We start from the raw sequence: 26,715 nt of genomic DNA, 5'->3' as shown, positions 1-26,715 counted from the left end.
AGAGTGGTGCATGCTCTGGTTATTTCCTGCTGGGACTACGTGGGGCTACCTTTGAAGGTGACTCGGAAACTACAACTAATCCAGAATGTGGCAGCTAGACTGGTGATTGGGAGTGACCGCTGAGACCATAGAACACTGGTTCTGAAAGACCTACTTTGGCTCCCAGTATGTTTCTGAGCACAATGCAAAGCCCTAAATGGCCCAGTATACCTGAAGGAGCATCTCCACCCCCAACGTTCCGCCCGGACACTGAAGTCCAGCACTGAGGGCCTTCTGGCGGTTCTCTCCCTGCAAGAAGTGAGGTTAGAGGGAACGAGGCAGAGGGTCTTCTCAGTAGTGGCACCCTCCCTGTGGAACGCCCTCCCATCAGATGTCAAGGAAATAAACCACTACCTGACATCTGAAGGCAGCCCTGTTTAGGGAAGACATCTGAAGACATCTGAAGGCAGCCCTGTTTAGGGAAGCTTTTAATGTCTAATGTTTTATAATTTTTTTATGTGATGTAAGCTGCCCGGAGTGGCTGGGGAAACCCAGCTAGATGGGTGGGGTATAAATAATAATTTTTTTACCATTGTTATTAATATTATTATTAGATTTCAACCCGCACCCCACATTTCACAGGTAGTTGCTGTTAAAGACTGGTAGTCATTGAAGAAGTAAACAATAAACACCTCAGAGAATTTTTTTGTTGATTTTAACAAAATAACTAAAGCATATCTTCTTAAAATACTGTTTTGTGGTTAGTCTGTTTTTAGAAAATCCTTGAGCTCCCATATGAGGTTTCCAGAGACCTGTAAAAAAAGGAGGTACATTGGATAGAGTTACAGGTAAGTTCACGGGTCACAGGTAAATCATTGACACCTCCTCAGGTGTGAACACAGGGAACCAAAAGGAGAGGCAGGTATGGATGGTTTTCCGTCTGTGTCAAGTTCAGGGAATTCTATTCTGCACCCACCCAACCTGTAGGAGCCAGAAGCAAGGAAAAACAGAGAGAGTCCTTAAATAAAATGAGTTTATTCAATAAATTTAAATAAAAATGAGTTTATTCAAACATCAAGGTGAGAGGCAAAGAAATCCAGTCAGTCCCTCATAATGGCACTGCTCCAAATGAACTCCTCCGGCCCCGTTCCTAGCAACAGCACTTCCCCTTACAGTGGCTTCCAGGGGCCAATTGTCTCTGAGTCCTTTGTTCTTGCACCCTCAATGAACGCCGAGTTCTGGGAAAAGGTGGGTCAGACATATTTTCCAGGCTGCTCTCTCCTGGCTCTCCTCCCAGCTCCTACCTTCTGTTTGCCTGTTTACTGTGACCTTCCTCAACCACTTGATGCAATTCAATACTGTCTTCCTCTCCTCTGGAAGCTTCAGGAGAAGGGGGGTTAGGGATAGGGATACATGCCTGCTTAGACAGGCAGAGAGTAAAAAATAGCATTGAGACATTTAAGCCCGGCAAGGCAAGGGGTATCCTATCCCTCATAGGGGTTGGGGGCTTTTGTGGCCAGCTTATAAATGTGGTTCCGTCCAACATTTTTAAAAATGGTAACGGCAGAGCAAGAATCACTCTTAGAACTAAAGGTAAAAAAGGTAAAGGTAAAGGATCCGTGGCGTGCTCCGGTCCATTGGGTCACGAAGAGTCGGACACGAGTCCAGGCAGCCGGCGAGGGGCGTGGGCGGTGCCGCTCCCCGCCATCCCTGTCGCTGCGGCTAAGGGAAGAGGCGCGCGATGCGGGGCCGCGCGGCGGGCGGCGCCCCCGACTCCCCGAGGACCCCGGCGGCGGCAGGAGCAGCAGGAGGTGACACGAGAGGAGCAGGCGGAGGGCATCTCTGCCCCCTGGCGGTGTGCCTTCTGGCTTACCGCCCCTGGCAGGGAGAACATGCTAGCGACGCCCCCATAGCTGCCAAGTTTTCCCTTTTCTCACGAGGAAACCTATTCAGCATAAGGGAATTTCCCTTAAAAAAGGGATAACTTGGCAGCTATGGATGCCCCTGGACACGATTGAATGACTAAACAACAACAACAAAGGATGCCTGGATGGTAAAGTCCAGTCAAACGCGACTATAGGGTTGCGGTGCTCTTGTGTTGTTGCCTGGATGTCAGAGCCCAAATATCAGTCTGCAAGATGGGAAGATCAACTCTGCTCTCAACACCAGCATCAGCCATGCCTGAATCTCCCTCCACAATCAGAAAAGTTAATGAAGACACTTGCAGAAGCCTCAAGATCCTTCTCTTATTCAAGCTGTTAATCTGCTCTTCCTTTGGTAAGTCCTTCCATACTTGTACAGGCCTCAAGCCTCCCTCAATACACAGAAATGTTGTAAGTCTATTTTGTTCCAAAGGGGTAAATAATTGACAATAATAAAGTTTGTTACTGGTTCCCCGTTGCTTATTTGCATGGAATCCCAAAGCATGGCTCACTGATTTAAAAAACCCCTCTCTGCACCTGAACCCCTCCCCCCAAAGCTGTGCTCTTGAAGAGATTCATTCTGCATCCCCTTCCTCACATTGTTGGGAACAACTTTTAGAGTGTTCTGTGACACCTAATCGCTACTGAACATCCCACGGATTGTGGTCATTTGTACAAATTTAAAAGGGAGCTGTGGAAAAGGACACAATGCCTTTTGATGTAGGCTTCGAATTACAAGCCAGTTTGTACCAACCAAATATTAGGAAGAACTCCCTGACAGTAAGAGCCATTCAAGAGCGGAATGGATCTCCTCTGGAAAGTTGTGGGGTCTGCTTCATTCAAGATTTTAAAGCAGATGTTAGGTCTGCCAGGGATTCTTTAGCTGAGATTCCTGCATTGCAGGGGGTTGGACTAAATGAGCCCAATTCTATGAGTCTATGAATCTATGGATTTTAAGTTCTTGGGAGCCCTTGGGTAGGATGCCTGGAATGAGCTCCTCAGCATCAGCATATTTGGTGTCCTGTAGATACCAGACAACCCTTGTTCCAAGAAGCATTTGGCTGAGGATGTTCTGGAGCCCCCAGAAATTTCTAGCACTCAGGAATATCCCAGAACAATGTTCAAGCAGGACCTGGGACTGTCAAAGAAGAAACAAGGAAGAGAAGGCAGAACAACCTCATAGCACCTGGGAGTGATTGAATCCTAACATAAAGCCCCCCCTCCCCCCGCTTCTGCATGCCCAGGAGTGCTTGGCTCAAGAGCAGGGCTCCTTTTGAGTAAAGGGCTATTTATGAGGAGGACCTAGAGCCTGGGTGGGAGTTCTGGCAACTCTGCCTTAAACTCCTCAATAGGAGGCAGAGAGAGCTGCTGAAAACGTTTCCCTTCCAACCCTGATCTTTTCCTGCACTGCCTCCCTGTGGCCATGCCTCTTAGCCGTCCCTTTGCCTATGTTCTTGCCTGAACTACTGCCTCGGTGTGGCCAGATCTTGCAGTACAACTTGCCTGTGCCTTTGCCTCAATTGCTTCTGGGCTACTGTGGGCTACTCTTCGCCTTGCCTGTTCCTCCTTATCTGAACTGTGGGCTTGTGGGCTTTGCTGTGGATTCTTGCCAGCCTGGACCTGGTGGAAACAGGATGTTTGGGCTTCTGCTGAGTGCATAGAGCAGCATGGGGCCTCACTACAATCATTATCATTATTAAATTTGTATACACTACTGCCCTTCATCTGAAGACCTCAGGGCAAAATGGTTAGTTTGCATTTCTTACTATCAAAGTAGGGCCAGAAGAAGCCTGGGTTTCACTTTCTCTTTCTATTGCTTTTCCTTCTGGTGTGATGTTCTCTACATAGTATGCTTAGTGTTAAGGTTTGTTGTTGTTTAGTTGTTTAGTCGTGTCCGCCTCTTCGTGACCCCATGGACCATAGCACGCCAGGCACTCCTGTCTTCCACTGCCTCCCGCAGTTTGCTCAAACTCATGTTCGTAGCTTCAAGAACACTGTCCAACCATCTTGTCCTCTGTCGTCCCCTTCTCCTTGTGCCCTCCATCTTTCCCAGCATCAGGGTCTTTTCCAAGGATTCTTCTCTTCTCATGAGGTGGCCAAAGTATTGGAGCCTCAGCTTCAGGATCTGTCCTTCCAGTGAGCACTCAGGGCTGAAGTGTTAAGTTTTAGACTTTTTATAAGTTGTTGTAAGTTTAAGTTAAGTCTGCTGCTGTTGGATTTCTTATGGACCGTCCCAATTCTAAATGTATTGGATTCGTAACCATTATGCTCATTTGCCTTCAGTAGCAGTAAAGCTCTGCTAGATGAAATATTTATTGCCTCTGGTCTATTTTGGGGAAATCCAGCAACATGTTTAGATTTTTATTCTGCTAACTATACGTTGGAATTCTACTCTGGATCAATATTGAGTAGAATTCCATGACAAAAACACAGCATAAAAATACAAGATAAGAACACAAAATGCTTAATAAAAATAAGACCAAAAGAAACCAATAACTCTACTCTGCCTCTCCCACCCATTTCTTCACCATTGTAGCTTGTTCATTCACCTCTTCCTCTGGCCTAGACAATGGTGATGGTGAGAGTGTGGAGTGATGGATGCTAACCCATGTCCTTGTTCTTCTTTCCCTTCCTTCCCTGCCCCAATAGGCACTTTGAGTCAAGCCGCAGAGAATCCGACCTATCATGTGAGTGGGATCCTGGGAGGATCAGTATTTCTATCTTTAAATACACCCTCAGCCAAAAAAGTGGAGAAAATTGAATGGGCCTTCCACCCCACATCTGGTGATCCATATCTGCTTGGTGAGTTCAGGGATGGAAAACTGGATCAGTCAAATCTCAGGAGCTGGTATGAACAACTGGTGGAAAGTGGTGATGCCCTCGCATTGAGGATCAAGAACTTGGCAATGGTTGAGGAGACCACGCTGAGGATCAAGAACCTGACAGTGGAGCATGCTGGGCTCTATGAAGCTCGTGCCTGGTTTAATGTTGCACAGTTCCAAGAACACCACTTCTTCCTCACTGTTTATGGCAAGTATTGATTTCACCATCTTTATCAAGTTTTTAGTGGAGCTGAGCACAGAATGGGAAGATCATGAAATATGATGGGGAACCCTTTTCAGCCTGAGGGCCACATTCTCACCCTGAGGTTGAATCCTGACAAGACAGAAGTACTGTTTTTGGGGGACAGGAGGCGGGCAGGTGTGGAGGACTCCTGGTCCTGAATGGGGCAACTGTGCAGCCTGGGAGTCATTTTGGACTCACAGCTGTCCATGGAGGTGCAGGTCAATTCTGTGTCCAGGGCAGCTGTTTATACACAGGCTGAGACCCTACTTGTCTGCAGACTGTCTCACCAGAGTGGCGCATGCTCTAGTTATCTCCCGCTTGGACTACTGCAATGCGCTCTGTGTGGGGCTACCACTGAAGGTGATCGGGAAACTACAACTAATCCAGAATGTGGCAACTAGACTGGGGACTGGGAGCAGCAGGTCTTGAAAGATCTACATTGGCTCCCAGTATGTTTCCAAGCACAATTCAAAGTGTTGGTGCTGACTTTTAAAGCCCTAAACGGCCTCGGCCCAGTATACCTGAAGGAGCGTCTCCACCCCCATCATTCTGCCCTAACACTGAGGTCCAGCGCTGAGAGCCTTCTGGTGATTCCCTCATTGCGAGAAGCCAAGTTACAGGGAACCAGGCAGAGGGCCTTCTCGGTAGTGGCACCCGCCCTGTGGAATGCCTTTCCACCAGATGTCAAAGAAAAACAGAATTTTAGAAGACATCTGAAGGCAGCCCTTCTTAGGGAAACTTTTAACGTTTAACAGACCATTGTATTTTAATATTTTGTTGGAAGCCGCCCAGAGTGGTTGGGGAAACCTAGCCAGATGGCCAGTGTCACAGGCGATGCGTTGCGACTACTCTAGAGTAACGACTCTCCAGACCTTTGCCTTTTCATGCTTTTATTAAGTGCAGGCTATTTACAGTGCTAGAGCTATACAGGATACATCCGCTCAGTCTGACCCAGAACCCTGGAAAGGCGCGTTCCACGTCTTCTTCCAACATAAGAGTCTGGGCACCCCAAATCTCCTCCCGCGTTTCCTCCTGCGTAATTCCGGAACCGGAGGGAAAAAGGGTCTCCTTTCCATGTTTTCCTTCTCCCCCTCTTCCGCCCCATCTCTTCCTCTCCCACGTGCAGCAGGGGCTCTCCTATGCTGCTAGAGCCCCGTCTCCTCCTTCCTCACTGGACTCTTCCCCCCTCCCCGCTGGCGCTACTGCTGGTGGAGGAGCTGCTCCTCAGGATGGGGGGGGCTCTCTGTACCCTTTCCCCCTCACAGCCAGGTATAAATATAAATTATTATTATTATTATTATTATTATTATTATTATTAGCAACATTCCAGGGGCCACATGCCAGTGGGGCGCAAGATCAGAGCAAATATGTGTGTGGAACATTGAGTCTGAATGTTACTGTTCTACAATACGCTCGTTTCTTCACCTGTGTGCAACCCCCATCCTTCATTCAGGATGCAAGGAGCATTGTCAGGATTCAATCATACTTTTCAGCCAGACAAAAGAACTCAAGGAGGGTGTGAATCAAGGCCAGTGAGGGGAGTATGTCTGGGAAAGATATGTGGCTCTGGGAACTGGCATTTCTTCATCTCCAGAGTCAGACTCTTCACAGGCGTTTGATTGAGCCACGTCCCTTACACCTAATCACTTTCATTTCTGTTAAAACAGAGCCAGTGCCAAGACCACAGATACACCATGAAGTAGAATCCAAGACTCCAGAAGGCTGCAATGTGTCCCTACAGTGCCAGGCACCTGCAAAGGAGGAGTTCACTATCTCCTGGAAAAGAGGCAATCCCCCCAGGGCCTTAGTAGGAGGTTTGGATAAGTACTGGCTTTCTGACAATGGAAGGAATCTCCACGTCTCCTGGAGAAAAAGCTCTGCTGACTCCACATTCACTTGCCTGGTCAGCAATCCTGTGGATCGAAACCGTGCCTCATTTGACTTGCTCGAAATCTGTGCAAGTGGGGGAGGTAAGAAATGTATCATTCCTTTCATAACCCACTGGTTCTGCTTGGGGTGGTGAATACTCAGGCAGTCCCTCAAGACTGGGATTGTATAAGCAAACACTCCTCCTTCCTTGCATGTTTGTTAGCAGGTTTGGGCCAACACAGCTCTGCTTGCAGACTGTGCTTTAGCCTACGAGTTGCTGCTCCTGAGATTAGGAGTCTCATGCTATACCAGCTAAGCTATCCTGCTGCCTTCCTCTTTGATTCCTAGGCTGACAAATTGCACTGGGACCCACAAAAATTAAAGCAACGATGATATCTGAAGAGCCAAGCCATTATTAGAGCATCTTCTCCCGGCAATGGGACTCCCAGAATCCCCAGCAGGACTCAGGTGCTTTGCTTGCTATTCCTGCTACAGTGAAGGCGAGCAAATGCACCATGTAGGTTTATGTCTCCAACTTATACTGTATATACTCGAGTATAAGCCTACTTTTTCAGCACAAAAACTGTGCTGAAAAAGCTGCCCTCGGCTTATACTAGAGTGAGGCGGGCAGGGTGGAGAAAGGCACAGGACCAGGGGTTCGGAGAAGCGCTGCGCTGCGACTCTCCAAACCCCCGTCCTATGCCTGCTCTGTGCGAGGTAGCAGGGAGGGAGAAGCATTGAGGAAGGGATCCTTCCTCGCCACTTCTCCCCCCACCCCGCCTCCGACAGCTGGGAAAGGCATAGGACGGTATTTATTTTTATTTTTGAAATTTACCAGTAGAATCATAGAATCCTAGAGTTGGAAGAGACCACAAGGGCCATCCAGTCCAACCCCCTGCCAAGCAGGAGACACCATCAAAGCATTCTTGACATATGCCTGTCAAGCCTCTGCTTAAAGACCTCCAAAGAAGGAGACTCCACCACATTCCTTGGTAGCAAATTCCACTGCTGAACAGCTCTTACTGTCAGGAAGTTCTTCCTAATGTTTAGGTGGAATCTTCTTTCTTGTACCATAGTTTGAATCCATTGCTCCGTGTCCGCTTCTCTGGAGCAGCAGAAAACCACCTTTCTCCCTCCTCTATATGACATCCTTTTATATATTTGAATATGGCTATCATATCACCCCTTAACCTTCTCTTCTCCAGGCTAAACATACCCAGCTCCCTAAGCCGTTCCTCATAAGGCATCGTTTCCAGACCTTTGACCATTTTGGTTGCCCTCTTCTAGACACGTTCCAGTTTGTCAGTATCCTTCTTGAACTGTGGTGCCCAGAACTGGACACAGTACTCCAGGTGAGGTCTGACCAGAGCAGAATACAGTGGTACTACCATGTTTCTCACATTTTAAGACACCATCTTATATTTATTTTACTCAAGAAAACAAGCCTATGGCTTATTTTCGGGGATGGTCTTATTCGGGGGCTGGATCATAACAGGGAAATGATTTTTGATATGAATTTTACAGATGCTGTACAATTGGCTGTGTTTATTTCTCTATTTAGAAATCATGTTTCTCTCTCTCAGGACTGATTAGCCAGATGCTGCCTGAGATCACAATTGGCTTTACCAAATAGCTGTTAAGTACTTTCCTTTGATGCCCAGATCTCATGGCTACCATAAGGTTTCTACCTTTCAGGACAAAGGCAAGGTGATAATAGGAAGTTGTCTCTATCTATCTCCTTAATCTCCTCTTTCATATGCATAACCTTTGAAGCCTAGGAATGCAAGTTGTCTGGGTCTCTCGGCAAAACGAGATGGGAGGGGATGTCAGTTTTAAAAAAACCGCCTGCGTGTCTGCGAGAGCTCTGCACTTTCCTAGCTGCAGTTTTATTTTCAGTTTGCCTGCCTCGCTCTCTGTCTTGGCCATCAAGAGGAAATCAACAGGCAACTCATGGCTGGGCACATATAATGGAAGGGGGAAAAGGTGGGGGGAAGCGAGAGGTGGGCTGTTTGTGGGTGTGGGTGAGAGAGAGAGAGAGAGGGAGGGAGAGAGAGGGAGAGAGAGAGAGACGCACGGGGGAGAGACAGAGAGAGACAGAGAGAGACAGAGAGAGACGCACACGGAGGTCATTCACAAGGCAGCGTCTTTAATCGCCCCTCTTTTCTTCTTCGTGCCTTCCTCCCCTCCCCACCACAAATGCCACTTTTGTCCTCTTCACCAAGTAGAGCTCACATAGCTTGGCTAAAAAATATATTTTTGAATCCTTTTATTTTAAAAAAAATGCTCTCAGAAACGCGGAGGGGAAATGACGAGGCTTCGGCAGCTAGCAGCTACGGCTCTTCGGTGCATTTTTACAAGCTTTTCTGTGGAGCGACAGCAAAATGGGGGGAGATTTTGAAGGGGGAGTTGGCTGGCAGGAGGGGGGTTATTGCTACCAGTAGTGGACGAAGGGTCTTTCACTATGTCTTATTTTCGGGGTATGACTTATATCGCGCAATTGCCTAGAAATCCTGCTATGGCTTATATTATTGCTACGTCTTAAAATGTGAGAAACACGGTATTACTTCCCTTGATCTAGATGCTATACTCCTATTGATTCAGCCCAGAATTGCATTGGCTTTTTTAGCTGCTGCTGCATCACACTGTTGACTCAGGTCAAGTTTGTGGTCTACCAAGACTCCTAGATCCTTTTCACATGTACTGCTCTCAAGCCAGGTATCACCCATCCTGTATTTGTGCCTTTAATTTTGTTTGCCCAAGTGTAGTACTTTACATTTCTACCTGTTAAAATTCATCTTGTTTGCTTTGGCCCAGTTGTCTAATCTGTTAACTGCTGCATTTCCCACCCTCGGCTTATACTCGAGTCAATAAGTTTTCCCAATTCTTTGAGGTAAAATTAGGTGCCTCGGCTTATATTTGGGTCGACTTATACCCGAGTATATAGGTCAATGATGGGTTTGGAACCAGATTTAGTCATGCTTAGAGTGCAGTCTCTGAGGACAAATGGATTTGGTTTGCTTCCCAAACCCATAAGATAACTGTAACACACCTATCCTTCAAAATTTGCACTTCTCCATGATGCAGCTCCCCAAATAAAAAAGTGTTCACATAAATATACAGACAATTGAAAAAATAATCTTCAAAATGAGATGTGGGAAATGGACCCAGTCACTTTATGGAGTAAGAACAGTCCAGTGGTGGAAATGGTTTTATCTCCTTTCTTTTCCTGAGTACAGTGGTACCTCAGTTTAAGTACACAATTGGTTCCGGAAGTCCGTACTTAACCTGAAGCGTACTTAACCTGAAGTGAACTTTCTCATTGAAAGTAATGGAAAGTGGATTAATCCGTTCCAGATAGGTCCGGGGAGTACTTAAACTGAAAGTATTCAAACCGAGGCGTACTTAAACCGAGGTATGACTGTATGTGATCTTTTGTGCATTATATCTTATCTTATTTTATTGTCTGTCACTTTGGCAGACTTTGGTTTATACAGTAAATCTACCAATATATACAGTGGTACCTCTACTTACGAATGTTTCTACTTACGAATGGAGCTCCATCCGCCATCTTGGATGCGGTTTAGATAGGATTTTTTTCTACTTACAAATTTTTAGATAGGGTTGCTTCTACTTACAAATTTTTTCTCCCAATGCATTATTATGGGATTCGACTTACAAATTTTTTCGACTTAGGAATGTAAGTTCATAAGTAGAGGTAACACTGTAATAGAAATAATAACAAGAGTGGAGAATAATATAATGTAATCCAGGAGAGCCAATTTAAGGCAACACTAATGGAACAAGACCTTCGTCTTTCTTACAATATTTACTCAAATGTAATGCACATCTCGGGGACGCGGATGGCACTGTGGGTTAAACCACTGAGCCTTGGGCTTTCCAATCAGAAAGTTGGTGGTTCGAATCCCCATGATGGGGTGAGCTCCCGTTGTTCAGTCCTAGCTCCTGTCAACCTAGCAGTTCGAAAGCACACAGTGCAAGTTAGTAGATAAATAGGTACCACTCCGCCGGGAAGGTAAACAGCGTTTCCGTGTGCTGCTCTGGTTTTGCCAGAAGTGGCTTAGTCATACTGGCCACAGTCGGCATCCGGGGGTGGAAAAGCCAGCTGGCTAGCCCCCAGCTGGACTGTGCCTCTGCAAAGATCCTATGTGGGTGGACTTGCAGGAGGCGGAAGGTGGACTCAGTGTCACACTTGGCCATTAAGGCCCCCTTTCCAAACTGTTGAATGAGCTTTACCGCTTGGTCAAAGGAAGCATATCTCACCAAACGAAGCTCCTGTGGTATCCCATCATTTACAGATCTGCCAATTGGGTGTGGTCGACCTCTAGCTCCGACATATATCAGTGACTCAAGCATCAAAACCTGAGCACACAATACTCAGCAAAGTAAACTGTGCAACAGAATGAGGCTTGTGGATACATACTAAAAGCTACAAATTTATTAAACATAAATCAGGACAAAGAAACATGTCTCTCCTTGCTGTCTTCTCGGAGAGAGAGAGAAAAGCAAAAGCAATACAGCGGAAGTTCCCTTACGCCAGCAAACTGTGCTGGAATGTAAACAGACATGTGACACGTGACAATCCCATGTCTGAAACAAAAGGTGGAATGGAATCTCCAACAGCCACATGACCCGGAAAAACTGCCTGTGGACAAACGCTAGCTCCCTCGGCCTGTAAAGCGAGATGAGCGCCAGAACCCCAGAGTCGTTTGTGCCTGGACTTAACTGTCAGGGGTCCTTTACCTTTTTAATGCACATCTCTCTTTTTTTGCCAAATGACGTCATGAAAATTAGGGTGCACATTAGATTTGATGGTGCATTTACATTCGCCAGCAAATACTTTTAGTTAGTAAAAGAAGAAGAAGAAGAAGAAGAAGAAGAAGAAGAAGAAGAAGAAGAAGAAGAAGAAGAAGAAGAAGAAGAAGAAGAAGAAGAAGGAACTAAACGGAAAATGAAACCATATGAAGAGATTAAAAGAGTATGTGTATGATTGGTTGCACTATCACCAAATCAATGAAATGCTTAAAATTTTTTTGAAAGAAGATGGATTTGAGGATAAAAATATCAAAATTTGAAATATTAAATAATAGTTGTAAAATATTGTCAAAAATGTATAAAATGTTGTTGGAATGGCATTTGAAAGATGAAGAAGTGAAGTCAGTTATGATACATTGGGCCAAAGATTTTGGATATAATATTCAGTTAGAGGATTGGGGAAAATTATGGAAAGAAGGAATGAAATTTACCGCATGTAATGCTTTGAAAGAAAATATAATGAAAATGATGTATAGATGGTATATTACACCAGTGAAATTAGCTAAAATGTACAAAACAAGTAATAAATGTTGGAAATGCAAAGAAAAAGGGGATGTTTTATCATATGTGGTGGGAATGTAAGAAAGTAAATAGCTTCTGGGAAATGATTTATAATGAATTGAAAAAGATGTTGAAATATACATTTATTAAAAAAACCAGAAGCTTTTTTACTTGGCATTACTGGAGAAGATATTCACAGACAAGATAAAAAACTGTTTTTGTATGCGACTATGGCAGCAAAATTTTTGTTGGCACAGAAATGGAAACAAGAAGAATTACCAATGATAGAGCAATGGCAGATGAAGTTGATGGACTACACAGAATTGGACAAGATGACAGGGTGAATTCAAAACCGGCGAGACCAGAGAATCTTGAAAGACTGGACAAAATTTGAGAAATATTTGAAAGACAATTGTAAATTACAAATTACGCTTTTAGGTTTGCAGGAAGTTTTCTAAGGGGAAATAGAGGAAATATTACAGAGATAAATTTAAGGAAACTAAAATTGATTAGTGATTATTAAAAGTAATAGTGAGTGAAGAAATACAAGAAGAAGTGGAAAAAAGTGGAAATATTGAGACGTGGTTGATGGAAATCCAAAAAGATTGGATGATATATGAATGTATGGTAGATGTTTAATGAATATGTATGTAAAAATTTAATAAAAATATTTTTTTAAAAAAAGAAATATTAATTGTCTCTGGTCTATTTTTAGGAATCCTGCAATGTGTTTAAGTTGTTACTCTGCTAACTATCCATTGGAGTTCTACTCTGCATCAATCTTGAATAGAATTTCATGAGAAGAGTGCTCAAGTGCAAATTGAACACACCAGGCACTCCTGTCTTCCACTGCCTCCCGCAGTTTGGTCAAACTCATGTTCATAGCTTCGAGAACACTGTCCAACCATCTCACCCTCTTTCGTCCCCTTCTCATTGTCCCAACATCAGGGTCTTTTCCAGGGAGTCTTCTCTTTTCATGATGTGGCCAAAGTATTGGAGCCTCAGCTTCCAGTGAGCACTCGGGGCTGATTTCCTTCAGAATGGAGAGGTTTGATCTTCTTGCAGTCCATGGGACTCTCAAGAGTCTCCTCCAATGCCATAATTCAAAAGCATCAATTCTTTGATGATCAGTCTTCTTTATGGTCCAGCTCTCAATTCCATATATCACTACTGAGAAAACCATAGCTTGAACTAGACAGACCTTTGTTGGCAAGGTGATGTCTTTGCTTTTTAATATGCTGTCTAGGTTTGTCATTGCTTTTCTCCCAAGAAGCAGGCGTCTTTTAATTTCGTGACTGCTGTTACCATCTGCAGTGATCATGGAATCCAAGAAAGTAAAATCTCCCACTGCCTCCATTTCTTCCCCTTCTATTTGCCAGGATGTGATAGGACCAGTGGCCATGATCTTAGTTTTTTTGATGTTCATCTTCAAACCATATTTTGCGCTCTCCTCTTTCACCCTCATTAAAAGATTCTTTAATTCCTCCTCCCTTGCTGCCATCAAGGTTGTGTCATCAACATATCTGAGGTTGTTTATATTTCTTCTGGCATTCTTAATTTCGGCTTGGGATTCATCCAGTCTAGCCTTTTGCATGATGAATTCTGCATATAAGTTAAATCAGCAGGGAGACAATATACAGCCTTGTCGTACTCCTTTCCCAATTTTGAACCAATCAGTTATTCCATATCCAGTTCTAACTGTAGCTTCTTGTCCACATAGAGATTTCTCAGGAGACATATGAGGTGATCAGGCACTCCCATTTCTTTAAGAACTTGCCATAGTTTGCTGTGGTCGACACAGTCAAAGGCTTTTGCGTAGTCAATGAAGCAGAAGTAGACGTTTTTCTGGAACTCTCTAGCTTTCTCCATAATCCAGCGCATGTTTGCAATTTGGTCTCTGGTTCCTCTGCCCCTTCTAAATCCAGCTTGCACTTCTGGGAGTTCTCAGTCCACATACTGCCTAAGCCTGCCTTGTAGAATTTTGAGCATAACCTTGCTAACATGTGAAATAAGTGCAATTGTGCGGTAGTTGGAACATTCTTTGGCACTGCCCTTCTTTGGGATTGGGATGTAGACTGATCTTCTCCAATCCTCTGGCCACTGCTGAGTTTTCCAAACTTGCTGGAATATTGAGTGTAGCACCTTAACAGCATCAGCTTTTAATTTTTTTAATAGTTCAACTGGAATATCATCACTTTCACTGCCTTGTTATTAGCAGTGCTTTCTAAGGCCCATTTGACTTCACTCTCCAGGATGTCTGGCTCAAGGTCAGCAACCACACTACCTGGGGTGTACGAGCCCTCCATATCTTTCTGCTATAATTCCTCTGTGTATTCTTGCCACCTCTTCTTGATGTCTTCTGCTTCTGTTAGGTACTTTCCACTTTTGTCCTTTATTATGGTGATCGTTGTATGAAATGTTCCTTTCATATCTCCAATTTTCTTGAACAGATCTCTGGTTTTCCCCACTCTATTTCTTTCAGAGGACATCTGAAGGCAGCCCTGTTTAGGGAAGCTTTTAATCTTTAAGAAATTAGTGTATTCTAATATTTCTGTTGGAAGCCGCCCAGAGTGGCTGGGGAAACCACTTGCCTTCTCCCCCCCCCCCTGCTATTTGTAAGGCCTCATTGAACAGTCACTTTGCTTGGAGACTCCGCCCACGTGCTACAGGGAATGGTGGACAATACCATCCGCTCCGCTCCAACGGTGTCTTGGCGGCTGCTACGGGAATGCAGCCTCCCCCACCCCTCCCGGGATGCTACGGGAGGGGGCCGCTGGCCCGCAGATGCCCCTTAACCCACCCGGAGCCTGTGGGGTGGGGTGGGGCTTCTGGGCTGTAGCACCCATTGGAATTGGCACTCCTGGAAGCCACCCACTAGGGGGGTTCCGGTTTCCGCCTGCAGGAATGGCGGACCTGTTTTCCATCTCTCTGACCTTCGTAAGGAATTTGGCGGTTGCTAGGGGAGTAAATGGCAACCCCCTACCCTCTCCGGGGGTTACGGAGAGGGGCCGCTGGCCCGCGATGCCCCCAGACCCACTCCGACTGTTTTTGGAGTGGGGGGAGCTTGGGCTGAGCACTTACGACGGCCAGGACTCCCGGACGCTAATCTGCATGGCGGGGATTTCCATGGTTAAAGAAGATAATTAGGCTTAAATCTATGGACATACTTCAGAAGGAGGGGAAGAAGCGCTGTTTACTGCTGAGAATTTTATGCTGCTGAGCGAGAGGAGTCAAAGAATGTACGGCATCTGGAAGAAGGATTGATGGGGACGGAGCGATAAGGGAAGCAAGTTTTTATTTTTTCTTCATATTGTTGCCTCGTATCTTCCCGGACGCGATGTCCTGGCTTGTTTGGAGTGAAAGAGAAGCAAAAGACTGTGTGAGTTGAACTTTATAGCTGTTGTTACTGAGCATATTTCTTAAAGATGTGAAGTTGCCGATGAGAAAAGCCCCCCCCTAGTCAGACGGAAGGAGTTCTGGACGCGTTCGGAGGATTTATGAGCTGTGACGCACTTTAAATTGGAGCAGCGACCTGAAGCTAAGTTCAGCTATAGGGCAAGGAGATCCATTAATTTACCAAGAGTTCATGGTTGGATGTTTGGGTCTCCTGCCTGAAAAAGCTGTAAATTCTATAAAGATAAATAAATCGTAAATCTTCATGGCTATGAGAGAAAATGAAAGTGATTTGAGCCTTTTAAGATGGCGCTGCTACTCCGTCGCAACAGGGAGCTCCACTAAGAAGATTTATGGGGAGGCTGGACTGATTAACTCACACAGGAGAAAGAACATCTGTGAAACTTCGTTTGACATTTATCTCAGCAGCTGGAACAATCGGATGAAAGTGGAAAACATCTAGGTGACTGTAAGGGGAAGAGGGGAAGATTTGGAATATTATGAGCTTGGAGGACGATTTGAACTTTAGAAATAAGACGGCAGTGGACAGTTGCGAGGAATTCCCAATTTCTTGAAGCATGGGAACCCAAAAATAAATTATTTAGATGATTTGGCATAACATTCGGTTTGATTGATATATATATGTGTATAATTTGAAATATTGAATGTGATATAATTGGTTTTAATTGGAAAATTAATAAAAATATTTTTTTTTTTAAAAAAAAGGAAGCCACCCACTAGGCACACGGGTCCCATTATTTGGAATTTTAATTAGAGGAAAGTTTTGGGCATGCCTCAGATGAAAGAGTGAAAATTTCTTGCTTATGGACACACAGCCCCGAGTAGCAGAGAGAACAATTTGAATTATGGCCACTGAGAGATAGGAAACATCACAGGAATGAAGATGGAGTATCTGGAGAATCCGAGACGCCTTACAGGGAAGTGCAACCTTTTTTGTTCTTTGCTTATAATGTATCAAATACTTTTCCTGGACGGAACATCGGACTTGATCTAGAGCAGCAGGAAAATGGAAAGTATAAACTGGGTGGACATGATTTTCAAAGAAATATGAAAATTGAGGAATTATATATAATGTGACAATTTTGCAAAAAATCTCCCCTAAAATCCTGGTCCTGGTTGAGATGCTTCAAGATTTGAGACTTCAAGGAGGATTTAAGATCTGTGTCACAGTTTGTAATTCAGTGAAGATGGCGCTGGAATGGAATGCAGCTAAAGGCGGGGAAGAAACTGTTCGGTTTCAAGAAGAGCGAAAAGTAATGTCTGGCTGGTTTTCTGCTGGAAAAGCTGCAGTTCTATTTTCGGAGGAGCCACGAAGTGGAATTTGGATATAATTTATGACTTAATTGGTATTAGGGGCCAGCGATCAGAGGGAGTTTAAAGACAAAGTCCACACAGAGTTAGAAAATATTTGGAAACATCCTGCTTGCAATATAGACTCAGAGGCAAAAAAGGATTGTAATAAATTTGGAAAATATGTGAAGTTTATATCGGAGGCTGTTTAATAAGGGATAAATTTAAAAAAGCAATTGTTATTGGTGATTAGTAGGGAGCTCTGGAAATTTGAGGCATGGGAGTCTGAAAAAATTAAATATAATTGGCTATAATTGGAATGTTTTCTTTAATTGGAATTGTATGATTAATTTGGATGTGTAATATGTAATTGGGAATAATTTCAATGTGATTTGATGTGTTTTAATTGGAAAATTTAATTAAAAGTATTTTTTTTAAAAAAAGAACAGTCACTTTGCTTTCTCATCTCCTTTTCATTGGGATGGTTTTCGTTGCTGCATCCTGTATAATGTTACAATATAACAGAGGCCAACCAGAGAATTTTGAGAAGCAAAGCCTTTATTTTTGCTGTTGCAACAGGGTCCTTCCCCTCACGCAGGAGAACAAGGAAGGAACCCCAAACAAAGGTGTCCTGCCCTTAAATAGAAATTTGAAATTGGTTTCAGCCCACCCCCCAGAAGCATCATCCATATGTCACAGAAGGGGTGTAGCCCAAGACCGCCCTCCCTAGATTCATCATAGGTACATCATGAAAGGGGAGGTCTGGTGGCAGTAATCTGAGCACCCTGGACCCTGCCCCCTGCCCCCCAAAAACTAATCAAGTAAAAAGAGAGAGATATATATTTACATTTCCCTGTTTCCCAGCCAAGTTGTTCTTGTTGTTTAGTCATTTAGTCGTGTCCGACTCTTCGTGACCCCATGGACCATAGCATGCCAGGCACTCCTGTCTTCCACTGCCTCCCGCAGTTTGGTCAAACTCATGTTCGTAGCTTCGAGAACACTATCCAACCATCTCGTCCTCTGTCGTCCCCTTCTCCTACTGCCCTCAATCTTTCCCAGCATCAGGGTCTTCCCAGCCAAGTTAATCACACCCTTTTGTCTGGCACTCAGGTATCAGGATGCCAGGGATTATCACTTTAATTCCTAAGACAATGAGGTTTCCCCCACCCCCCTTCTTCCTTGCAGAGGAACACCTGGTCAGAGAGTGTCAAAATGGTGTCAGTCAGGCCTGTCTTCCTGTGCTGCTTCAGACATGTGCCTGTACATTCATGTACATGTTAATGAACAATTATTATATATATAACCTTAAAACTCTTACAACATTACGACCCTCCATCCATAGTTCTTCAGGCACTCTGTCCACCAAATCTAAATTCTTAAACCTGTTCCTCACTTCCACTGTGTATTCATAAGGGATTTGATTTAGATTGTGTCTTACTGGCTCAGTGGTTTTTCCTACTTTCTTCAGCTTAAGATGGAATTTTGCTATAAGAAGCTGATGATCTGAGCCACAGTCAGCTCCAGGTCTTGTTTTTGCTGACTGTTTATCCACCTTCATGTACAGTAGATATTCTAGATCTCAAAAGTAGGCTGGGAATTTATGGGTGTTCTGCCCCCACAAGGGTCAGTTATTTAGTGATGGCAAATCTGTATATTAGTTTTAGGTAGGAGGAATAACAATGCTGCCCCCTTTAAAAAAAGTGGGGGGGGGAATCCATCCAGATGGGCAGGGTATAAATAAAATAATAATAATAATAATAATAATAATAATAATAATAATAATAATAATAATAATAATAAAGATACTGCCTCCCCCCCTTTTTTTAGACATCAAGGCAGGTTGGGGTAAATTCTACTTTCTTGGCTCTGACCATCTTCATTCAGAGCCAAAGAACAGCCTATTGGAATGTGATCAATATTTCTACATGTGCCTTGATTATCTTCAATAAATCTACGTACGAGAGCTTTGAGGAGTTTTGCTGAATAGTATCCAGATTGAGAGAGGAGTTTCAGGACAGAACAGTGGGCAATATTGTTGACAGAACCCAATGCAAAACAACAAAACCTTCTATAATGCTAGATATGATCTGAAGGCATTTACTTCAGAGTTGAGCCACAAGATTCTTAGAAGGAGCCCTTATCTCTGATCAGCCTCTCACTGTTTTTGATCAAGGCTGCTGATTGCTGTTTTACAGCTGTATCTCAAAACATCATGTTCTAATAAAAACAGAGCAAAATGTTAGCTATTTTCTGATCATCTTATTTATTTATTTATCTTGCTGCTTGCTTGTCACCCAAAGGTATCCAAGCGACCTTTACATTAAAGAAAAATATATGCACCTACATAAAACCATGGAGGGAAGGGGTAATATAGTATGTTCATATTTTGTATAACATACAACTTAAAAACAAAAAGGAACACCAGTCACATAAACAGTAACAAACAAGATTAGCAATATTCAAATAATTAACAAAGCAATTATCCCACCCACTAATAAGTAGATGAACATACTTCACTTCTCTGCTCCAACCACCATTCCATTTGAACTAACACCCCCCCCCTAACCTCCTCACCCAGAATTCTGGCATCCAGCCAACTGCTGTCAATCCAGGGTCCTCCTTCATGGATGATCTGGCACCTCTCCTCTCCCTACATAGATGAGCACAGGGCTGGATTTAGGTTTGATGAGGCCCTAAACTACTGAAGGTAATGGGGCCTTTTATATGTCCAGCTGTCCTTTGTCAACAACAAAGTGTCACTTTCTTTTGTGTTGAATATATGCTATATGGTAATTTATGGACCTAATAGGTCCATACACAACGCAAAATACCGTTGCTGTATGTAGGTTTTATTTTATTTGTTTTTTATCTTATATTTTGGAAATGTACATCCAGTTTTTTTTTCCTTTAATTTTTGGGCGGTCCCCAAAAGAGAGTGGAGCCCTAAGCTATAGCTTGTTTAGCTTATACGTAAATCCGGCACTGGGTAAGCAGCAGCAAAACGGAGCAGGAAGATGGTGGCAAATATTTTACCTGTTTTGCAGGTATTTAGTTCCAAGCAGGAACCTTGGATGCAGGTGTGGCTGTCAGGGTAGGTGACGATTATTAGCACAACTTTGAATCTCCCACTGCAGCTGGACTTCAAACACCAACGTTCACCTTGAACTGGGCTCAGAAACAAACTAGGAAGCAACTGAAGGAACATGCAGAGGTTGGGAGACGAGCGAGACGTAACTTACTGGATTCCTTTATTAGCAATAGAGAAATATTTTCTCTGGGCAGCTTCCAGGCAAGGAATCAATGGAATCTAGCAGGCAAGATTGAACGCAGAATAACAAATGCAGCAGATGCGTTCAAGAGAATTCCACCGCGCGCACAAATGTCAGTGGCGGAGAGTGAAACATTGTCGTGGGACTTGCATAGTGACACTAAAAATCCATTCCGGCAGCTGCGCGCGTGTATAAAAGGGAAAAGGGAGGCGCTAGAATGCGATAGGCGGGAGAGAAAAGGGTGACAAAAAGGGTTATGAAAAACAGAAGGGGAAAGACGGAAAGCAGATAGAGGAGAGAGGAAAGAAGGAAAGATAGAAAGAAAGATGACATGGAAGCGAAGACTAGAGCATAGCTGCCAAGTTTTCCCTTTTCTCGCGAGGAAGCCTATTCAGCATAAGGGAAAATCCCTTTAAAAAAGGGATAACTTGGCAGCTATTGACTAGAGACCGGCGAGGAATTGCAGAGGAAAGAAAGGGGGAAAATAAGCAAAATCCAGAGGAAGGTGGAGGATCGGGGAGCGAGACCAGGATCTGGAAAGAAAGAAGAGAGGAAAAGAAGAAGAAAAAGACGCGGGCATGGGTGTAGCCAAAGGGGGGAAGGGGTAGCTGCTCCCCAAATCAAGTAAATCAATACAGACCCGCCCCAGCCCCCTAAACCCTGAAGAGGCTCTCCCAAGTTCCGCCTGGGAGGGAAGTTGCGCTGAGGGGGGGGAGGGAGGCTTTTTTGGGGGGGGTGGTCTCGGATTTAGCCCAGCTCCGGTGTCCCGGTCCAGCAACAGCAGCCTTGCCTCCCTTCCGCCCCCCGCTTCAAATTACCTGACTTTTAATATGTCCTGTGTAAGCGCAGTGGCGGAGGAGCAGGAGGCGGCAGAGAGAGAGCATCTTCCAGCGCTGAGCGCCGGGTAATGAGTGGACTGGACAGCGGCGGGAGGGGGCATGGGGTTTATTTCTAGGGGGGGGAGGGGGAGTCTGTGGCCAGCCCTGCCTGCATGCGGGATATTTTAAAAATTCCGTGTGCTAAGAGTTGACAAATGCATAAACGGCTGACTCAAGCTGTGATGTGGCGTCGCGGTTTTAAAAGCCTGGCTCAGGCTAAAATGGTGCCAGTGAGAACTCTGGGAATGCAAATGGCATCATTTCTTATGACAAGAAGTAGCATCAGAAGACTCTTTTGGACTTTCCCCCTTTTCTTCCCAATGTCTCAACAAATGAAACTGATTTGTAAAAATGTTACAAGAGACATGGCACATGTTTCTGTAAATCAAAAAAACCTTTAAAGAAGAAGAAGCAGCAGAAGTAGAAGTAGAAGCAGAAGTAGAAGCAGAAGCAGAAGCAGAAGCAGAAGAAGAAGAAGAAGAAGAAGAAAAAGAAGAAGACTCTTTTGGACCTTACCAGGGTCTCATTTTCTTTGAGAAGAAGAAAGACTGCACTTGAGCACTTAATCGGAGCAAGCAACAGTCGGGGTTTCTCAAATTCTGGGGATCGTAGTTGGTTCTGATTTAGAGCTATAGAGTGGGATTTAGAGCTATAGAGTGGGAAACCGCTGAGAGTAGACCCCTACTTTCTAGGTGCAGGACAAGCGGAAGTGTAGGCGAGCCCTTGTACGAAAGAAATTGGGCTGAAAACAAAGCTCTCTTCGTCCTTAGCCAAAATGATTCTGGAAGTCCACAGCAGAAGCCTCCTCGCCATCCTTCTCTTCACTCCATGGATTTGTTCTTCATTTGGTAAGTCCTTGGGTGGAGGGAGGAGGGTGCAGTCTGTTGTGAAGGGGGAAACAACTGACCAAGGGGAGGTTGGTGCCATTTCCCTCTTCCTTCTGCCCAGAAGTTCAAAATGCAGCTTAGAGGTCCTGCCCTCTGTCCCAGACCACCATGAGACACACAGCAGGTCGATAGAGAGATGTCTGTATGAGCCCTGTGTTTGTGGTTGTTGTTTTTAAACTCAGTTGCTTGGGAAAAGGAGAATCTAGCCCAGGCATAGGCAAACTACAACTCCCATCATCCCTAGCTAATAGGACCAGTGATCAGGGATGATGGGAATTATAGTCCAAAAACATCTGGGGCCCGAGTTTGCCTCTGCCTGATCTAGCCCTAAGTTTCTCACAAGGCAAAGAATAGAAAGGAGCAGCAATGATCCATTTGGTTCTGGTGCAAAGAATGAGATTCAGGAGTTTGGGATTTCTAACAAGAGTTCTGAGCTTGCATGGGAACTGTGAAAGTGTCCCAAAGAATTTCCCCCACTCATCTGCCAAGCTAATATGCAGAGGTGGAGAATCTTCCAGCTACAGTATTGACAGAAATCCCTGTCCCTTGCTGGAGTCCCTGGCCTGAAGGTGGACACTCCTCTTAGCCAGTGTTGAGCCTAAACTTTCCTCTTGGTGTGCCACCTTCTTATTGGAAGCATTCTATGTCCTCCCGCTTTCTGTAGTAGCTCCTCTGTGCCCTGCTCATTCCCCATGGGCAGGAAAGAGCAGCCTCTGGGTATCCTGCCTCCTCAGGATATGGGGAGAGCAAGGAAGGGATGGCTCTGCTCCATAATCTCACCCTTCCTTCCTCCCATTCAAAATCCTCTTCCTCAAATGCCTCAAGCTTCTTGTCTTAATCAGAGTTCTCAGAAAATATAGGGACACTTGCTCAGAAAAGCCCCCCCCCAATGACATGGGAACCTACCCCCCCCCCAAATAAGCTGCATTGTACCCCACAGATCATTACTATAGTGTATGTGTGTAGGGGTGTGGGCATGAGCAGGTGAGATGAGTGTAGAACTGAATAAAAGGATGGTGACTTGAAATAGCAATGGGAGCATGTAATCTGTTTGTGGGCCACTTTATGCTTATAAAATTATTAATACATTTTAAAATAAAATAAAATAAAAAGCAGGTTACAAAATGGTGAGAGTATTAAGCCACAACCTCACCTACCTCCTAATCAACCCATTGATAAGGGTTGCACTCTCATTTTATTTATTTCATGTACTGCATTTCTAACCCAACTTTTTTTGCCAAAGAGCTCAAGGTGACATACGTGGTTCTCCCTCTCCTCATTAACCCTGTGAAGTGGAAGAAGAAGAAGAAGAAGAAGAAGAAGAAGAAGAAGAAGAAGAAGAAGAAGAAGAAGAAGAAGAAGAAGAAGAAGAAGAGAATTTATATACCACCCCATAACCAGAGTTCTCAGGCCGGTTCACAGAAAAGATCATGATCTTTATTCCGCTCTTGTTCCTGATGTAGAACTTAATTCACCCCTTCTTCTCTGAAAGGGGGATGGGACATTTTGTAGTTCCCCTCAGGTGCCAAAATGTATTGGGTTTGCCCTGACTGGGCAAGAAGGCTGAGTTCAAGAAAGATAGCAATAACAGGCAGGCCATCAGTTGAGAATGCCCCGTTTTTATCTTGATAATGCACAGGATGGCAAAGGAATTCTGTCTTTGTTTTCCTACAGTGGAGGAACAAGGGTGGTGCCTCTGAGTATGTGTGGAGTGTTTTTGAAACCTTCCTCTGCTTTCACTCCAGAATTCCTGCCCACAACAGCTTCCCAGAACACTGGAACCACATGGCACATAGAGAAAGGAAGACCTTTTGTGTGAAGAATGGGGGGGCATGCAAAGGGGAGGCTACTGTTATATTTGTTTGTCTGAGCAGGTAACACCAAATCAGCCTTTTAGGAGGATTGTGCAGGAACATTGAGCCCCTTTCTATGTGACAGCCCCTGAATTGCAAAACTCCTTCTGCACTGAACTATGCCTTAGCACATTTATTTATTTATTTATTTATTTATTTAGTGCCCCACCCTATACCTGCAGGTCTCAGGAAGGTTCACAAGATAAATAGCTTTGCTGCATAGCTTCGTACGCAGAAGGCACATGGCTTTCTCCAGGTCTTTTGCAGAGAAGCTATTTTGTTTTATACGACCTACCACTTTTGCTGACTCTGTGCTGCTCCACTCTGGCTTGAACAGTTTTGTTTCTTTTTATAATGTTAAATAAATTGTGTTTTTCAAAAAGAAACCCTTTAACCTAAACTATTTAAAGGGGGGGGGAAGATAAAGCAGAAATCCCCACACTCAGAAGTGGAGCAACCCCTAACATTGTTAAATTTTTTATATTTGTTGAATGTTTTCTTCTTCTTCTCCCAAGCCAACCCAAATCAGTTCACTTTATGTCTGCAATTTATTTAATTTATCTCATAATACCCTTCTTTGTGGTCTGTGTTACCTTTGTTTATGTACCCTACTTTTTACACTGGTTTATACTTTAGTTAAATCAGTGGGTTAAACCACTGAGCCTAGGGCTTGCCGATCAAAAGGTTGGCGGTTCGAATCCCCGCAACAGGGTGAGCTCCCGTTGCTTGGTCCCTGCTCCTGCCAACCTAGCAGTTTGAAAGCACGTCAAAGTGCAAGTAGATAAATAGGTACCGCTCTGGCGGGAAGGTAAACGGCGTTTGTGTGCACTGCTCTTGTTCGCCAGAAGCAGCTTAGTCATGCTGGCCACATGACCCGGAAGCTGTACGCCGGCTCCCTCAGCCAGTAAAGTGAGATGAGCGCTGCAACCCCAGAGTCAGTCACAACTGGACCTAATGGTCAGGGGTCCCTTTACCTTTACCTTTACACTTTAGTTGGAATGCCTTTTGATTTTTTTGTACTGTATTCTGCAACATATTTGTATTTTCCTATCGTATCTACAACCTGGTATTGGTTTTATTTTGTATGGCCTAAGCTGCTTTGTGGAATTTTATATATATATATATATGTGTGTGTGTGTGTGTGTGTGTGTGTGTGTGTGTGTGTGTATATGTGTGTGTGTGTGTGTGTGTGTGTGTGTGTGTGTGTGTGTGTATATATATATATATATATATATATATATATATATATATACTAGTATCTTGAAGCCCGTTAAAATAACGGGTGCTAGAACATATGTGGTGTAAACTTTGTAAAAGAATCAGTGCATCACAGATGATAAAGGAAAAAGGGAACTGAACAACTGTGGCACATCCAAGAGAACCAATGCCATTTCTAAAAGAACAGGGAAGTTTTAGGCCAGTATTTTAGGCCAATCCTATTCATTTTCAGTTTTATTCTCTGGTGGTTACTGCTCTTCCTCTAAAAAGTTATGGTCATGCAATGCCATGTGTATGTTTTCCAAAGAGGAAAATTTCCTCTCAGAAATATTCCTAAACTGCTTCTCTCCCACCCCACCCCACCCCCATTTAAAGGCTAGCCTAACATTGGGGTGGAGATTGGAGGAAGAGGTGGAGGCTGGAGGTAGCTCCAGTTCAGAGTCAGTGGAGAGTCTGTGTCAGGACTTCACAATCCCCAGTCAAACACTGGACGAAAGGGAGCTGGCAATACAATTCACTGGGATTTTCCTTTTTTTCTTTTAAGGGCGATTTCACTCCCCCCTTCCTTTCCCTCTGTCTCTCTTCCTTTCTCTCCCCATGGCTTTCAGCGTGACCAGCTTTGCTCTTGATCTCCGTTCACGGGGCAGCAGCAGATAAGAAAAGCAAGGGGTGGTGGAGAAGAGGAGAAGAATATATATGTCCTCCCCCCCCCTCCCCATGCTGCAGCAGCAGCGCCCAGCGAAGGGGAACGGGCGGTCCTCATGCCCGCCTCGCCGCCTCAGTCTGGCTGCCCTTCAAGGACTTCTGGGGCTGTTCACTTTTTCTCCCGGGCTCTCTGTGCCTCTGCGTTCCAAGTCCGTCAGGTGGGCCGTCTGGAGCGCTCTTACCAGGAAGTAGACCCCACATAACAGAGGGACTTACTCCTGAGTAAACGTGCACAGGCTTAAGCCGGGCTCAGTCTCCTCCCCCTCACCCCCCACTTATTTTATCTCCTCCGGCTCCCCCTCAGCCCGACCAACTGGCCAGAGCAGACCGCATTGGCTGAAGTCTAATGTCCAGATCAAGGGAAGTTATAGTGCCCCAACGAACACACGACTCTCAAGCTCTGACGGACTGATTGGCTGAACTGAGGGAGGGAGCCGAATGCCTCCTGTCTCTGCGCTCCAAGTCCCAATGGCTGCCCGTGGGGCACATGCGCAGTAGCGCGGACACAGGGATACAGGGACTGGACACAGAGACACAGGGACTTTATTATATAGGATAATGTTAAATGAAGCTAAGTGATTTCATTTATAACCACCCCAAAACTGCACACATGCAGTCACACATTCCTAACAGATACCATCAGCATGACACATGCACAACCACTCACATTCCTAACACATACAGTTCAAACACACACATCAGACACCCACTTAACACAAATCCTTAAGAATGAGACAGACAAACAGAAACACTCCTAACACAGAGAGAGAATCAGGCAACCACAAAACTCGTTCTTTCTCTATTTGCGTCAGCCATCACCCATAGCAATAAAACAACAGTACGATAAACAAAGAATAGAAATAAAAAGTCAATTATATAAAATACATTTTAGGGTTTTGAAGACACAGCACATTTGTGGAAGGGATGGAAAGGAAGATCTCATATTCTGAACTCCTCTCCTCCCTGCCGTTCCGCCACTTCCTTCTGCTGTGGGCTGAGGTTGCAACGGCAACAGAAAACAAATTGGGTTG

At 44.5% G+C, this 26,715-nt stretch overlaps 2 protein-coding genes across 2 annotated transcripts in view; one reads left to right on the top strand and one right to left on the bottom strand.

Moving 5' to 3' along the window:
• LOC132591294 (uncharacterized) overlaps positions 1 to 26,715 on the bottom strand; it is a 60,994-nt gene that overhangs the window by 32,809 nt on the left and 1,470 nt on the right. The window lies entirely within an intron of this gene.
• Positions 1,749 to 26,715, top strand: part of LOC118078009 (hemicentin-1) — a 39,468-nt gene continuing 14,501 nt past the window's right edge. Inside the window, exons 1-3 of the mRNA XM_060269326.1 lie at positions 1,749 to 2,256; positions 4,551 to 4,931; positions 6,635 to 6,937. Of these exons, the coding sequence (XP_060125309.1) occupies positions 2,118 to 2,256; positions 4,551 to 4,931; positions 6,635 to 6,937 (823 nt within the window). The 5' untranslated portion in view covers positions 1,749 to 2,117. The remainder of the gene's footprint in view (positions 2,257 to 4,550; positions 4,932 to 6,634; positions 6,938 to 26,715) is intronic.

Source organism: Zootoca vivipara, chromosome 17 (assembly GCF_963506605.1).
Source record: "Zootoca vivipara chromosome 17, rZooViv1.1, whole genome shotgun sequence".
Lineage (NCBI taxonomy): Eukaryota > Metazoa > Chordata > Lepidosauria > Squamata > Lacertidae > Zootoca > Zootoca vivipara.
This window is presented reverse-complemented; position numbering and strand designations above follow the sequence as displayed.